Source organism: Ascidiella aspersa, chromosome 4 (assembly GCF_963924565.1).
Source record: "Ascidiella aspersa chromosome 4, kaAscAspe10.2, whole genome shotgun sequence".
Classification (NCBI taxonomy): Eukaryota; Metazoa; Chordata; class Ascidiacea; order Phlebobranchia; family Ascidiidae; genus Ascidiella; species Ascidiella aspersa.
The window spans coordinates 34,440,356-34,458,060 of NC_139450.1; the positions used below are offsets into that span (position 1 = coordinate 34,440,356).

Sequence of the window (17,705 nt, forward strand, 5' to 3'; positions counted from 1 at the left end):
TGAATGTTTGTCTTAAAAAGCCATAAGTGATGATTGGACATGAGTCTACAATATGCAATAGGGATGCCCATTCTTATCTTATCCGATACCTGATGTTAAAACTTACGGCTGTCCGATGAGAAATGACGTCATTACTTTGGTCAAATGGGAAAAATTTTAAAATGGAGAAATATATTAAAAAAAAATGGTTATTTGTCACTGTTTAAAATAATTACCCCAAAGTTTGCCTTAAAGTTAAAACCATTTTCTTATAAATGTTCCTTTATGTAAAAAACACTGGACAGCAAACCATGGATGAAACGTTCAAATTTATCTGGTATCGGTTCAGCACTGATAGCACCCTCATATAATTTAACACTCAGTATCGGTTATTGGATCCTATACGATGATATCAGATATTCATGTTTTACAAATATGTTATAATTTGCCTTCATTGGCGGCTTACAAAGTCACCACAGAACCTATTACTGTATCCACCAGACAACGCAAGATTCCAAATGTCAACATGACAAAGGAAACGTCACAATAGGAAATTACTTTTCAATCACGATTGTTGAATTCATTGTGACGTAACACCGCAGCGACTGTTTTTCACTAACTTGTCTGCTTTGGGCCGTGTCAGGCGATAATATGTAAATTGTGGAAAATTACAAACCTTATCATTAAGTCGCCGTTTCAAAATATAAAGCCCATGAAAGTTTCCTTCAATGCAATGTTTTTCTTAATGGACGCCGTCCTACTATACTTCGTTTAATTTCTTATTTCGAAATTCGATCCGTTACCAAATGACGTCATTACTATGCCACAACAAACAAAATAGATCAAATTAAAAACTTTTCGAGTTATATTTTAAGGTTATTCGGTTAGAATATTATTTAACGTCAAGAAGTATACTTTTCTCCAGTCGTTATTTACCTTTCCAAGCGTTTCGCAAATCATGACTGCATTTTCGTTATTATGTGGCACCGATACCACCCCAGCAATGGACGACGACCGATACTAAATACCGGCTCCGATCCGATACTATCGGTCATCTTATCCCTGTTTATTCAATTGACTTCCCGGCGAACACTTTTAGATTTTATCAGCAGTTACTTTTTAGCTTCCATTAACACAATACAAACAATTACAAGTTTAAATCAAAACGTTTTTTTACACGGTTATCGTTTAAACAGAAACATAATTCAATGTTTTTATTACAAAGGTTAATTTTTATTAAATCTTCCAACTCTGCAGTAGTTTGCACAACCCTAAAAGCGACATTGCTATTATTACGTCACACTGCTGATAACAGTCGCTCGTTCATAATCAAGTGACAGCGTAATTTTTCACTTTGTTACTTACAAATGTTACTTTAGCCATTTGTCGTTTGCCTACATTTTTTCGTGTTTTTCACATAAACTCAATAATAACTCATTGTGCCTTTTTTGTTTTCATCCAAAATTTGTAAATTCAAATTACTTTATTATAGTTTTTAAGCTTTTTAACCTTCCTTTTTCTGTGTCTATTTTTATATTTTTGTTTATTTCCTTTTTCGTGAATCCAGCTTGTTGAAAAATCGAAGTTGTTTTGCTTGCAAAATCGCACAATCATTTTAATTCGTCGTTTCTGTCAACATGTTTACGTTTATAACGTTATAGTTCATTTTTTCCAGTCGTCATTTTGCATGAAATGCCTTATTTTTTTGCAAGTTTATAAACCATGTTGTCAATTAAAATGGTTGCATTATTTTTTAGTCTTTAAACGCGGTTTCTCGACAAGAGATAACGAATTTGCGTTTTGATTTTTTTTGTTACTTGAAATAATTCATATATTGATAAAATTTATTTAAGATAATTGTAGCGTTGCCTTATTTATAGACGTATTCCTAAGGTGGTAGTAGTAAGGTTGTTCAAAATTTCGTCCATGCTTTTTGCAAATTATATAGTATTTCCTTTTTCAAGGGCGAACAAAGTTATTGAAAGTTTTATCGTTTTGTGCATTCGTGAATAATTTCTAAACTTTTACGAATGTTTCCTTTAAAAGTTGTTTTCGTTTGAATATTTTGATGTCTGTCTTGTTGTTGTCTATTGTTGTACATATTGTGACGTCATTATCCATGTGCATTTACCCATTGTGTAAAAATGGCAGCAATTGTGTCGAATTTTATTGTTTCGTGATGTAACAAAACACGCGTCTTTTTCTACGTTCAGTTGAACTTGTGATTTATAAACAGGCGATTAAGAAATGGTGGAAACTAGTTTGTAATGCCTCTAGTAGATGTCTTGACTTAAGGCAATGTTTTCAATGTCTTCACATATAAGTCCTACAAATGACTTAGTAGTAAAACTTGAACCACATGCTCGACAAACAGATGAAACTAGTTAGTAGATTTGTGCATTGTACAAGTTGAACAATACTTAACCTATACAAAGGATGAGACGTGTTTTTTAGAAAACAGTTGTTTTTTGCCAAAAACGTTTGGGGATTAGTTGACTGAATCGAACAACGCCAATAAGAACGGGCGATTGTGCATTCTGTAAAAAAAGCCTTTAGTGAGATTCGAACTCACGACCTTTGTCATACCTGGTTCGTCGCTCTACCAACATACAACCTTATGTTAGATTTTTATATTCTTGCCTTGCTTGCACCAATCCTTTCCATACCCACTGATTTCGGTAATAGTTTTTCAAAGTTCCCAGGTACATTATTATGAGTAGCTTAAGGCTTAACTGTTGGTCAGTACAACTTCACTGTGGTTGACCATAGTGATTACCCATGTGCGTTCCTTGACTTTGCTGAAATTAACGTCAGTGATTTTTGCTCTGGGCATTTCACCTAGGGACCTAAATCTAGGAGGGCGACCCAAGTCACAATCTTTGGGTAAAGCAGTTGTTCAATGCTCATTGAGCTAAAGCAGTGGTTCCCAACCTGAGGGCCGCGACCCCTATGGAGGTAGATGGAGGTTGTCAGGGGAGTCGCCGTGTACTATTCATCGAACGAAAAAATTAACAAGATTGAAAAGGGTCGCGACAACAAAAAGGTTGAGGACCACTGAACTAGAGTGTCATGACAGATTAAACCACCTTTCCAATTGCTTAACTTAGTTGTTTTTGCTTTAATCACTGCGGGTCAACACTTTTTAGCGATTGCTCTTTATTATTGAAATATTTATCGCCTTTATAAATATATACTGTGTTTTCTGCAATAGTACAATGTTAAGCTGAAGCTAGTTAAATTGTAGGCCTGAAAATACAAAGATAAAAGCGTGTTTTATTTGCGCAAAGCGTTGTAAGTGCAACAAACGTGACAAACGAAATACAATTTTAGCAAGTAATATCTAAAACAGAGCTTTAAATTCATATCTTTTAATATAAAAAGGCGTTTTTAGCATGTGCATTAATTTTGCGCGTGCAACTGCGAAATATAAGTGCAGAAAAGGCAGAAACAATCTATTAATTTTATTAAACTTCCCATTCAGGGTGAATACGGAAGTCCTTAGGTAGAGGGTCGTTGGGCTTGGTGTACATTGACCTTGTGTTGTCCACTCTGCCACGATACTGGTAAACCTGGGAAAAAAGTTTTAAAGGGACATTCCTGTTAGCAATGACAGTTGATAATTAACTATTAAAACAAATGAAACAAAATTGAAACAAATTTGTAAAATTATAGTAAATTAACTAGTTTAACGTATTTGTTTACTAGTTAAACGCAAACTGCGGCCAATAAGAAGTTAATGGAAAATAAAGTAGACTACAGTTAAAATGTGAAATGTTAAATCTTGATATATTGTAAGAGGAAAATTTACAAAGGCTCTCTAGAGTTTTTTCCCCATAGTACTTTTTATTTTGTTTGTTTAACAATAATTTAATTAAAAGTTCGGCAAAAATATTTATCAAAAAGGTTTTTTTTAAATAGTTTGGTACCCCCTGATTTAATTAATCGGAAATATATCCTCGTGCTTACAGGCATGTGGTGCCAGGTTTGATACTCTCGGTGCTTTAGTCTCGTGTCAGGGCTGAGCAGCCTCAGGTGCTTTTTTCTGGCGGCTTTCAAAAGATTCTTGATGCTGTCGTCTATCGTTTCTTGACGCACAAAGCCCGATTGTCTCCCTTCTCCCCTGAAAATAAACATTTGTAAATAACGTATAATCCTAAAAATTAAAGAAATTCTATGCAAAATACACGGTATTATCACTCATTTAGATACTTTATAGGCTAAAAAGTTAGAAAATTAGTGTTTTAGGGATTCGTTTTTAAAAACGTCATATTTTACTAAAATCACCTGACGACAGGAAATATGGCAGCCTTGTAGTTTTCAATTTGATTATTAGCCGACCAAATATCCGACAAATTCGTTTGACACAGATAATTAATTGCACATAACAATCATAGCAAACCTATATGTACCAAAAGGTAAAACTACTATCTTAAGCATTTTGTTCTGTAGTTTGTTACGTTTTTGAAAACATTCAATATGACTGCTTGCTTTAAAGATAGCACTAGTTTTAAAAGCACTAAAATTAAGAGGGCAAAAGTATAAAAGCTTGAGAAAAGGGACATGTTACCAATTTAGTTAGACACCAAAAACAGGTGTATTCTTTGTTTTTGTCATATAAAATGATTTATTGTAATAAATAGAAGGTGTTTTCCCTATTTGGTGCAAAAAAAATAGTAAATTTAATTTGATATTGTCATCAAGCTAATATGTAAGATTGGAAGATGTGCTGCTTACTGTTAAAAATACCTTAATTTTATAATTAAGTAGATCACAATTGTTGAACACATATGTGTGTATCTTTCATTGAATTAGATAATTGTAAATTTTAATTCCAGACAGGCTATTAAGATGTTAGGACTAGTTGAGAAATAACAGAGTATTATGCTTACTTGTTTTCTTGTAAAGTTTTGAGAATGGCGATAAGTCTTGAATCAGATTCTCCGTGGATATTGGCAGCTGGTCGGAATCCAGTCGACCCTTGAACAAACTTGTTTCCGCAAATCGAGGAAAAAAATTTGATGGCTGTTCGTCGATCTAGAAACATTTGGTGAGTGTTAACATTGCAATTAAACTGATTCAATTAACAAATCCCTTTCTCCTAAATTAAATAAAACATTTAGGCCATTTATTTGGCTAATTAGAAATGAACGTCTAATTACACCATGGGCTTAATGTCAATTCTCACCCTTGGTACAATACTCTTATTATTTATTATTATATTTGTATTAATAACTAAGAATTCTAAAATATTTTGCTTATACCTCAATATCCTTTCCAACAGTGTTGCCACATTTAAGTCATCACTAGCCTTAATTGGTTGCCTTAAAGGTTTCAATTAATATTTTTTTAATTGTGAATTTTTGGATAATTTGATTTATAAAGTATGCAAATGTTGTTATTTTTGGTTACTAATATTATTAACAAATTAATCACTGACCATGGACATATATTGACATAATAAATAATAATTTGAACTATGACCAGTTTTTCTTGTTTACAAATGACTTGTCTAATGTGCTTGAAAAGTTATAAAGATTTACTTTATTAGTCTTTATGGTTTAATTCTTAAACATAATTTTAGGTAGGTTTTTGTTTTCCAATTGAGTACAATCTTATTTTTGCTTGGGGTATAATAAATCCTAATTAAAACTTGTTTATCACTAAATACCTATTACTGCTTGGGATGTATAAAGCGTGGTTATACATAAAAATGCCTTTCAACCTGTTTAGCCCCACACCTGTCTCTGTGGCTGTCTTCAACCAATCCAGAACTGCTTTCTTAGCATTCGGTTCCAACGTGTTTTCCAGGATTTTATCAACTTCAGTTCGGTGAGTTTGCCTCAAAACCTGTTGAATTTAAACAAATGTAGCTAAGTTTTAAGTGGGTTTAAGCTTTTTGGTTCAGCTATCTTTATTGTAGGATTTGTTATAAGACTTTGACAAGTCATTTGATATTAGGTTATTTAACAATTAAAACGGGGACCTGGAGACGCCTTTGAACCCCTATTAGACAGTGAAGTGCAGGCATAGTATTGAACACCAGGATAAATTGCCCGGAGTGACATTTCCTAAGTAGTTGTATGGCATACAACTACAATATTTGAGTTGCAGTTTTAAAAAAGGCAAAATCCCAGGCACATTTGATGACAGGTTGTACAACCACCTGTAGATGCACATACTGTACTAATTATTTATATTTTGCTTCAATTAACAAATCTGGCCATGTCCTGTGCTATAGACAAGCCGTTGCTTTGTGCGACACCCTTTTAATGTGACAACTTGTTGTTAAACCTAACCTTCAGTTGCAATATACCAGTGTTTTTCAACCTTTGATAATTTTTGTGGCACCAAATACTAAGGTCGAGTATACCAGTGAACCTTTGGCGACACAATTCTCTTCTTTGTAAGTGAGCAAATTGTAAGACACGGCATAAACTAATTAATATAATCCCTGTCTTCATACTGCTTCCTGTTCGCAAGTTGTGGAGATATCCTCCCCAGAACCAACCTTAATAAAACTAGCCATGCAAAACTACTACAGTCGGCGACCCCACCAAATTCAGCGGCGACGCAATATCGGAGCGCGGCCGAAAAAAACGTTGAAACAACACAATATACCTTGCTGTTATTTTTTTTATAAAAGGTTGTATCTTTGTGGGATGCAAAACTATTGTCAGCAGGTTTCTGCTTGTCAATCGCTGTTCCGCTGACGCGTATATTAACAATAAAACTCCAAAGTTTAAAAAATAGAGTAAAACCAGGATCAGACATTTTAGGTACTATACACCGGCATGGTCAGTTTCCTTTTAAGGAATACATATTTTTATTTAGACGAGTTTTATTGCTATGTTCATGTTTATTACCTGGTTGGCGATCCTCTCTTTTCCCGGGTTCTTTTTGAGCCACCTCTGAGCTGCCGAATATGTTCGTGGTTCAAGTGGTTTAGCGTTGGCGCTGAACGAGAGTCTCGGTACTAAATAACACAAGTTGTTTTGACATGTTGTCGTTTTTTATTTTAAAATGAAACATCGACGCGTCTAGTTTTTTAGTATTTCCTTTAAGACCGGTATGGAAGAAATTATTATAATTTAAAAAATATATATAAATTTCAAAAGATACTTCATGTGCAACTTAAATATTCACTTCACTCACTAATCGTGATATATTTCAAACATCTTGTATCGTGATACTTGTTTTACCCACGTATTGTGATATCCTTACAACTCACGAATCGTGATAATTCCCACAACTAACGAATCGAATCGTGATATTACCACAACTCACGAATCGTAATATTCTCACAACTCACGCATCGTGATATTCTCACAACTCACGCATCGTAAAAATTCTCACAACTCCCGAATCATGATAATTCTCACAACTCACGTACCGTGATATTTTTCACTCACGAATCGTGATATTCTCACAACTCACGAATCGTGATAGTTGTTTACTTACGTATGGTGATATTCTCCGCCCTCATCTTCCTAATCATCTCCTCCTTCTTGAGAACCTCCTGCATGTGTTCCTGTTGTTCTGTTTGTATCGGTTGGAACTTGCCTTGTGGAGGCGCGTGGTGTGTGGTCTGCGTCAAACCGTGCTGGTGCCTACAAACACAAGGGCGTAGTTAGAAGGTGGAAAATATAGAGTAAAACTTTTATAGCGGAGTGGCTACAAAACACACAAGTAGTCTGGCTTTTAATTAGAGATCGACCGATATCACTTTTTTGAACCGATACCCGATTTTTTTACTTTTTTTATCAAAAATGGGTAGGTTGTTTGTTGTATAGGTAGATATATATTATATTTTCGTTCTAAAATATCGGCCTACACTTACCGATACCGATATTTTGGTAGAAGCCAAATATCGTCCGATATTATCTGTAAACCGATATATTGGTCAATCTCTACTTTTAATGATACATAAGAGTTGTATTTGACTAGATTCGAGCCTTTGGAGCCTGACTTGTAGAGAATGACTGTTTTTGGAGGCTGTTCAAAAGTAACTTCGTGCAGTTAGAAACCACTTAACTTGCTATGTAAATCTATTTTTTTTTTTTTAAGTGTGTTTTTTTGTATTACTTGGCTACGAATGAATGGCGACCAACCAAGTCTATCCGACGTTATCAAATAAAGTTTTTTGTAAATTAGCTTTAAAACGTTTTAAAAGTGGCCTCGAAAAATTCCCGGAACGTGTCAAAGGAGGCATGGCCATATGTTAGGCAGCCTTATGAATTCGGGCTTTTAAAGTTAAGGCGGCGTTTAAAAAATATTTCCTGAATCGTGACCAGTGACCACCCTTTTATAAAATCAAAAATGCAAACAAACTGAAAAGGTCAAATAAAGCTTTTTGTAAATTAGCTGAAAAAGGTTTTAAAAACGGCCACGAAAAACACCCCTAAATGTGTTTAAAGAAGGCCTGGTCCTATTTTAAACGGCCACATAAAGCCGGCTATTATACATATCCAGCTATTATAGCCTGAAATAGCCAGAAACAAGTTTTAATGCCTAAACATGATAACATAGCAACCGACCCTGTGGACGCTCTCCTCTTATCGCTCCTCAAATCCTCCAGGAGTCTCGCCTCACGAGTCGTCGGCCGTCCGTCCTCCGAGTAACGACTCGGTACTCGCCAACTCATGAACGCCTGCGGGTAAAAACGAGTTGGAAAGCGGTTACAGTACATTGTGGGCTTTAAATTATAATTTATACTCGTCAGTCAGACTAGTGTCTATCAATCAGCGCGAGGGATCGAACTTACACTCGCCAAAAATGCCTGCACGCCGTCTGCGAATTTCAAGCCTACCAAATTGCTTTTTAAATAGTTACATTCCTTTTTTATTTCGGTTTGTTTAAATGCTTATAGCCTCGTACTCATAAACGCCTGCGGGTAAATCGAATTGGGAAGCCATTACAGTTTAGAACCAATAAATGTCAACGACAAAGAGGCGAGTAAATCGACATCATCTTACTGAACGTTTCTACATGTACTTGAACATTAACTGAAGATGATACCAGTTCGTATCAAAACGTCTTTATCAAGACGATGTCGATCTACTCGAACCTTTTTGGCTTTGGCATTACTCGGTACTCGCCAAACTCATGAACGCCTGCGGGTAAAAATGAGTTGAAAAGCAATTGCAGTATATTGTGAGCAGAGTTAAAATTTACACTCGCCAAAAAACGCCGTCCGCCAATTTCCTTTTTTTGGCTGTTTTGGCACTGGATTGTTTGCCCCTGTTTGGGGTTAGGGGTAGGTAATAGGTGGGATTAGAAAAAGAGTTTGGGTTAAAATTGTTAGGGAAGTTAGTTATGTAGTTAGGGCATGGGCTTGAGGTTAGTAAAAAGGTTGTATTGGCCTTATTATGGTTATTTAGGTGTTATTATGGTGGGTTTATGACTTATCCGATTTAGACGGTATTACGACTATTAAGTGGTAGTCCTATTTTGGTCGTATTCCGAACTGGGTTTATTCCGACGTCCATGAAAATAGTCATACTCGTCCAGTCCAATTTTATTGGTGCCGCAATTAGTAGGAATAAAGGAGAATAAAATGCTTCACGAGGCGATAATGTAAATGCGGTCAATTGGGTTTCACTTTACTCAACTTAATAGTTTTTTTCACATCTATTGACTCAAATTTCCAGCTTGTAATAACTACCTATCAACTGGTTATTCGCATATTAACATACTCTCATTATTTGCACTATTTGCAACTACATTTAGGCAAAATGTCAACTACTATTTAGTTCGCACGTGCTGTTTTTGAGCTGCTTTTTGAATAGGATCCATTTTTTACAATCGATGCTATTGTGACGATCCATTTTTAGACAAAGTATTTCAGATCGGGCTATACCTACTGTGACGTACAATCGATGCTATTGTGACGTACAATGCTATGTATTGCGACGTACCTTGGCGTGTGGTGCTAACTCCATCTTTCAGATGTCCAACAACAAATTGACAGATTTATTTATGTTATTCTCTACATGGGGTAAATTTCTGATTAATTATAGAAACTTTACTTTTATTAGGGCAGTTTTGAATCAACGGAAACTGTGTTAGTCATACATTCGAGTTTTATTTAGTTTTTGGTTGTAGGTGCGAGTAAAGCATACAACTCGAAAGCCAATAAAAATAGGTTTATTTTTCCTGATTTCCAAGCTCCTTTAATCTATTAGTACTAGCTTACAACTAAAGTTGATACCAGACCGTAAATGTATTGCACATATGTCACCTATAGAAACCTAGTAAAGCTAAAAATCTAAGTGCGATTTTTTCGTATTTCTTTTCTAACCAAGCAACAACGTGCAGAAGCACTGTTTGTGCTTATAAACTAGTTATACACAAAAAACAATGGCGATCGGACTGTGAGTGGATCTTGGTATATCCCATAACTATATACCATAGCTAAATTGACTGATAACGATACAATCACCTAAATAAATCTGGTCTAGAGTCCTCCCATATTTTATATTGCTAACATTATTTGGGTAGCGCCTATTATTCATTCATAATAGAGTAATATCACCCATTCGTTTTAAGTTTGCCCACCTCGATAATTTAATTAAATCAACATTACTCCCCTAATGGTCCCCATTAGCAGTAATACTACACAGCTACAAGCGTTCACCTTACAAAGCGACACATTAGCTGCTCATATGTGCGCTGGGTCTGTAAGCCTGGAATCCAGCTACCGACTTGTACAAAGAACGTCGCGCTAAATGTTCCTCAAGGACGCACAACAATGGATTGGAACGAGGCCTTTATGTCGTTACCGGGAGTGAATCGTGTCAATTGTTACGTGATACCTTTCGCTTGTGACGTCATATTGGAGATGGCTTAACCGCGATTTAACGAATATTATTATTGCTATTACTCAGGTTTATCGCAATTTAGCAAACCTAAGTGTTTATTAAGCGGCACATTTTACATTAAAACATTTTACATTAGTAAGTGTTGAAAGTGCCAAGATGGTTTAATTACGATTTAAGGAGTATTAATATTATTATTATTTTGTAGTATATGTGGGGGGGGGGGGAGTTTTAGTTAGACTTAGTAGGAATATAAATTTTTGTTTTGCACACTGAATCTTTGGACGGAAATAAAATACCGAAATTTGAAGAAGTCCAAAAAGCTTTTATCGAATCTCAAAACTTTTTTTACGGTTCTTCCGAAATCAAATATGTTTTAAAGAAGACTGTTTTTATCATATTTATCTGCTATGAATATCTTTATGTCGTAAAAATACTTCTGCTTCAAGAAATATTTTTTTGTCCCTATAAAAAACAAAAAATTATATATTTGTGTTGCGTAAAATCTTACCTTGCTTGGTTGTGGGTTGTTCCTCCCTTCTAAGGGATGCTCCAATGGGAGATGGACACGTGGACTTGTCATGCTCTCACTCCTTTCCTCCTGGTTGCTCCCACTCTTTCTCACTTGCTCCTGGTTGCTCCTTCTCTTCCCGAGGTAGCTGATCGACTGGCTCCAATCCCTTCCGTAATGGCTGTCGCACGGGAATATGTTATTCCTGGTGTCTGTGTGTACGGCCTTCACTAGCTTGGAGGCCATTTGTCCGGGGGGTATATCGGAGGGAATGTACACATTGTAAGCCTCCAGCGCCATTGTGGGGTTTGGAAGCGCTAATACTAGGAAGCTAGACCTATGGTGTGGATAAGTTGAGCACTTTGTTATATTGAAAACCAGTTGTTTTGCTGAAAGGCACATTTTGAAAGTTATTGTAAAAGTGCTCTATATTACCCCTATTGAATATACTTGCCCATTGCTTAAATTACAACCATTGGGCATCACTTTAGGGAAATTAAGTACCAAGTATGATCATTTGAAAATTGCCTTTAAAGACTCATTTAAAAAAATATATATTACTTCTTGTATGCCAGCGCCATTGTGAGGTTTAGAAACGCTAAAACTAGAAACCTACACCGAGTGTTACGAGTTCAATCAGTTTGTAATATTTGGGATCAAGTGCTTGAATATGCACTTTTTAAGATTGTTAAACAAAATTAAGCAGGGCACAAAACGGGACACGTCAATCAAACATTTGCTGGTTTAGCTGCTTTAGATAGCAATACTTAAAATGACTCAAGTCCCAGTCAAGTCTTTTGACAAAAAAAATATAAACCACATGGCAAATAATTCATAATAATCCCAATGAAATATGTTTGCCGATAAACACAACCATAGGGCATATTTTCAAGGAAATTAAATAGCACGAATATTGTTTTCAAAGCTTGCTTTTGTAAATACATTTTTTAATATTACAGTCTTTTCCTAAGAACTTTCAGTTGACAAAATGCTTCCTCCCTTACTTTTGCTTGCTAACAATTTAATCATCTAACTTTGCCATTTTCTTCTGAAATTGGCGTGTTTTTTAACTTTTTTTTTAATTTTATTTTAAAATATGATCCTCGGCTAGTCTTAAGGATGAAAGGTCCAACTGAGTTACGGTTACGAGATTTACCAGACTCCCTAACCTTTTAAAGCGTTCACCCCTGCAGCGCATATTTACCAGACCAAGTCTGTCCCAAGCACTCGCGTGCCGGTTGATGTTTACCAAACTTCTTGACGAGTGCTTTAGCTCGCTAAACTTCCATTCAAAAAGCATCGGCTGTTAATTAAACCCAAGTTTATTGGTTGGGCTCACAAGAGATCTACCACATCTGAACTACGAAGTCGCTGAGAGCACTTACATATTTGACCCCCACCAAATTCAACGTTTAAATTCGTTTTTGCCAAGCTTATTGCCAAGCAACAGACTATGCTTAATGGTTCGAGGTTGTTGTTAGACGAAGTAAGAATATCAAAGCCCATAAAGAACTAGGTAGCATTTTAACGAGAGTTATTCGAAACGTTCGAAATGCTAGCTACTTCTGTATGGGCTTCGATATTCTTTCTATGTCTTACTACAACCCCAAGCCACCCCGAAATAACGGTAAAAATCAACGTTAGACCTCCAGCCATTAGCTTAATATTTATTTGAATCATTCAAAATGCAACCTACTTCTGTATGGGCTTTGGATTTTGATATTTATTCTACGTCTAACAACAACTTCCAACCATTATGCTGCATAGTCTGTTGCTTGAGGTATTTTAAAGGTCGCTTAATGTTCTTGTTTGTATACAAAAACGCTATAAACACTTCATATTTGTTTGCGGCCACACGTATATTTTATTTACGTCCCTACTTGCTTAACGCCGCACCCAGTAGTAGCTTAATGTGGGCGCTTTAAAAAGCTCTATTGATTTTACCCTGCCGTTAAAAATACTCTATTTACTGTACAAACAACTACACCTATACTTTGGACTTTGATATTGACTCAACTATTTTACTACAAGCTTCAACCGTTTTGCTACAAAGCTGTGTTCAGGTAAACCTCACTCGAACTTGATTTGTTCTCGATGGTTTTCTTTAAGGTTTTAAATGGATTTAAAAATCCACGACCCAAGCCAAGTTTCAACTTATTGATTTAATGTATATTAATTTTACGTCTAGCTGCCACCTACAGTAAATTATCTTAAGGTTTATTCAAAGAGTTTACAATGCTTCCCACTTCTGTATGGGCTCTGATATTTTTTCTACGTCTGGTTACAACCTCCAACCATTATCTTAATATTTATCCGAAACGTTCACGAAATGCAACCTACTTCTGTATGGGCTTGATAACCCTCGCCTATAGCTCTACTCACGTTTGACCCGAATGCCAGCCACATATCGGTCTCTTGCAAGGATCTATTGTTTGTTCCACCAACAACGCTACCTATCAGTTACGCCCCTTTCATATTATATCGCTTCGTTATTACGTCACAACGATTCAACAAACTTATTGTTGTCCTAACAATGGCCCACTGTATGAACTTAATAAAATTGTGATTGTAATTGCATCGTGCAAGTCTGTTTAACTTTTAATGAAAAATTACCTAAATTAAACCAAAACCACAAAGTATGCTTATTTTGTTAAACAAAATTAAGCGGGACAATCAAAACGTCAAATCAAACATTTGCTGGTTTAGCTATAGCAATACTTAAAATGACTTAAGTCCCAGTCAAATATTTTGCAAAAAAAAAATATAAACCATTAGAATCAAAATATTCCATAACACTTTATTTCAACCTAAGGTATTTTACGCAATGACTTAAGTCCAAGTCAAGTTATTTGTTAAAAATACTTACGTAAGTCATGTAAAAACATTGGCTTAAGTGCTCTTAAGTTAAGTCTTTGACTTAAGTCATTACAATACTGTTAGTTAACTTAAAAACGTGATGCTATAGATTCGCGCAAACCGCAAAATGCCTTTGTATTGTTTAGGTGGCCTAAACTTTCATTTTATATAGTGCGGTGAGTAGAATTTCAACTAGAATTACATTTGAATATTTACCATCAATTTCAGTGAATGGAGGAGTATTCTAACAAGGCAAATATATGTGTGCTAATTTTGATGCGTTTTAGCATAGCATATGCTTTTCAGACTGTGAAAATTACGTTCCAACCGAAAAGTTTGAGTTCAAATTCTTTGTTTTTGCGCTTTACAATTTTATAGCGGCCACCGAAATCAAACTTAATACAAAGTCTGACTTTGTAGATTATATAAATTATTTGTATGATTGGATGTATTTTCGTACTGAATTAATCGTAAATTTACACAAGCAAAGCATATAGACGGCCAAAAACCTAAGCCCAGAACCTAGGCTCCATGGATACGTTCACTAGTTTTATGGGGTCCATGATGGAATAGAAATCGCAGTGTATTTATAAAAAGGGAATACATTTTTCAAAACGAAATGGTTTACTCGAATAATCCTTTGGCGCGTTTTGTCTGCACTTAAACTTTAGTTTTATATTATTTTGACCAAAAACAGCCGGTTTCTAATGTCAACTTGTTTCGTTACGTCAAGTCATAATAAAGCCAGTTTTAAAGATTCCATGACTACTGTGGTCCACGCGAACGAAAAAATGTTTTTAGCCGTCCGCGTTGAAAAAAGTTTAAAAACACTGCTTTAGCCTGTTGTGATACTATGCTGCTTTTACCTAGCCTATATGAAGGTAATGAATGTATTATTGATAAGTTTGCCGTTATTGTTGGCCTTTTCGACTTCAAAGGCCTCGTTTAATTAGTAATAAACACGTGTGTAAAGGTTTTTGCATTCGGGAACTAATATAAATGAGTATATTATAAACATATGCTTTTATTATTAAGCGCCAAATGTCCTACATATACCTTGGTGAGAATACCGCGTTTTGACATTAACTATAACCTTTTTATTAAACATTAAACAGAATTAAGTAGTTGAAAAACCTACGGTTAATAAAGTTAGTTTGAAAATTGGCGTTGTACTAATTTAAAGTGACAATTCTAGCTTTTAACATCAAATTTCAGTAACTATTTTATGAATGAGCAATTGATTAACTTACGTTTGTATTGTGTAAACACATAGGTTAGTATTTGTCTATTCACTGTTCCTCAACCCATCGGTGGCCGTTTAATAGGTTGGGTCGCCGACTTAGGTAGTGTTACATAGTTAGATATATTGGAGTCGATTTGAAGATTTCTTCAAAACTTGAGAATATTGCAGTAGCAATACGGAGACATGACTCATAATAATTAAATTCGCACTGAGTAAGGCTCATTTTTTTATGCTTACAAAGAGTGCGATAATGAGAATTGGGTCGCAGTTGAAAGCTTTCTGTTCTACGCATGATTTAGTTTTGGGATGCGAAAAAAGGTTAAGAAACACTGTAATGTTAAGTGTTAATAAAACTCCTAAACAGCAACTTACCTTAAAATCCACTTGTTTGACTTCGTTAAGCTCTCAGGTGCTTCGTAGAACAAAATCACAAGCACAGCTCCAGCGTTCCACGATTTAATGTTTATTCTGTCACAATCGGCAGCTCCGCGCCACGAACAATCGCTTTCGAACGCCAAACAATGAATTTGGAACTCGCGCGTGTTCTCGAAACATGTCGCGCCCTCCCCTCTATGACGAAACAATGCAAACTGTGCCTTGGGGAGCCATTAAATGTGGAAAGCTTGTAGCAGAGCTGGGTTTAAGCGTTTGACCTTTGTGATGTAGGACATTGATATTTTGACAAAAAGGTTAAATTGTTTCTCGTTAGGAATGTCCGGTACTGACATTTTATTCCGATACTCGATACTTTGGGCAAAAAGTATCGCGATCCGACTTCAAATGTAATTTTTCATTAATACGCTCAAACACGCAAAATACATAAAACTAAAACGAGCCTTATTTTTAGGTTTTTGGCCGAAATACTCACCTCCCGATGTTAACCTGATGTTTTTGACAAATTTAAATTTACATTTCAAATTTAAATCGCTGCACTGGATCGCAAATAGTAGCTGAAATTCCTAGTTTAATCTGGTATCGGATTAACAACGATATCACCCTAGTATCGGACGAGTAGCGATACTTTCACTTCGCGACATAATCGTGTGGCTCCAAGTTACAACCAGGGGTAGACCTACAATTTTTGTTTAAATGTTTTTTATATATGACGTCAAGATTGTTATAACGTGACGTCATAGTTAAGTTATCTTAAGAAGCGTACTGTTCTTTAACAAAATGAATTCGTTTTTTACAATTGATTAGGTAGACTTTGACATTATCAAGCTACATTACAGATCCGTGCATAGTGTACCTAGGCAGTTAGAGTTAGCAAAAATACAGATGTGGGGCGGGCCATGACCTACTGCAAATAGAATCCGGTTAACAACAATTTATTCCTTTTATGCGCAGGTAATGTAGTAAGAATATCGAAGCCATACTGAAATAGGGTTCATTTTTAACGTTTCTAATAAATCTTAATTCATTTATAACATAATTAGTTATTGTGTTGTTTTATTTGATTTATTGTTATTGAATAGTTAACCACTGGTGAAATGCTAGTAAAGCTGTAACTATTACTATTCCATGCGGGGTGCCATGATCTCAAAAAATGTTGGGAACCACTGTTTAAACGTTGTTCCCCACAATTTGCTGACAATGTGCGTAAGCCATCGGTGGTATTAAAAGCCTTAAAACCGCGGAAGTAGTAATGGTTGGAGCCAGGACAACGAGGGAAGTAATTGCTTTATATTTAGAACAAGTGTTTCCGAGTCTTCATTCCATAAGGGACCTTATTGTGGCTTTTAACGCCTTCGCTCGTTTCGTTGATTTGATCGAAGTTAAAAGTTACTTACGCCTGGTTTGCTCTTGACTCCTCTTCGTGGCCAGAACCAACAGGTATATACGGACGCTAGGTGTCGCTAAAGTGTATGCAAGGCAACTCACCAAGATAACGGTGGTTTAAATAAGCGGGGCACAAACTTATCCTGACGTGTAGATTTACCCTAATTAAACACATAAACCAGTTGCAATAAAAATCTTCAAAAGGCAAACGCGCGTAAAGCACAGCCAAATTAAACCAATTGTTTCGTTAACGGTGTCCGGTTAAAAATGAATTTATAAATATTGCTGACGAAAATTAGTAAAACAACTAAAGTTTTGCGCAAACTAAAAAACACAAGAGCACAAAAAAATATTACGTCCCTCATAACAATAAAAATATTACTACATTTATACTAATTACCATACTACGCCGTTTTTTGTCAATTTAGATCCCACCAATGAAATAGTTGTTTTGGAGGGGCAAAATTGGTGTTTTAAGACAGTTTTACGCCTTCAAAGCAGCAAATTTGTTTAATTTTGGCAC

The 17,705-nt window shown here is 35.6% G+C and overlaps 1 protein-coding gene across 1 annotated transcript; it reads right to left on the minus strand.

Annotated features, from left to right (window-relative positions):
• Nucleotides 1–3,240: 3,240 nt before the first annotated feature.
• Nucleotides 3,241–11,688, minus strand: LOC146157658 (uncharacterized). Its single transcript, XM_083387570.1, has 8 exons — nt 11,305–11,688; nt 8,514–8,626; nt 7,438–7,586; nt 6,843–6,952; nt 5,718–5,826; nt 4,869–5,013; nt 3,946–4,099; nt 3,241–3,548 (listed from the first exon to the last, which is right to left on the minus strand). The coding sequence occupies exons 1-8, from the start codon at nt 11,602–11,604 to the stop codon at nt 3,444–3,446; spliced, it is 1,185 nt and encodes a 394-aa protein (XP_083243696.1). The 5' UTR covers nt 11,605–11,688; the 3' UTR covers nt 3,241–3,443.
• Nucleotides 11,689–17,705: the final 6,017 nt, after the last annotated feature.

Coding starts and splice junctions, on each gene's coding strand:
- LOC146157658 (XM_083387570.1), bottom strand. CDS start 11,604: ATGGCGCTGGAGGCTTACAATGTGTACATTCCCTCCGATATACCCCCC. Junction 6,953..7,437: donor GGCGGAGAATATCACCATAC/GTAAGTAAACAA, acceptor TGTGTTATTTAG/TACCGAGACTCTCGTTCAGC. Junction 4,100..4,868: donor AAAACTTTACAAGAAAACAA/GTAAGCATAATA, acceptor GTTTATTTTCAG/GGGAGAAGGGAGACAATCGG.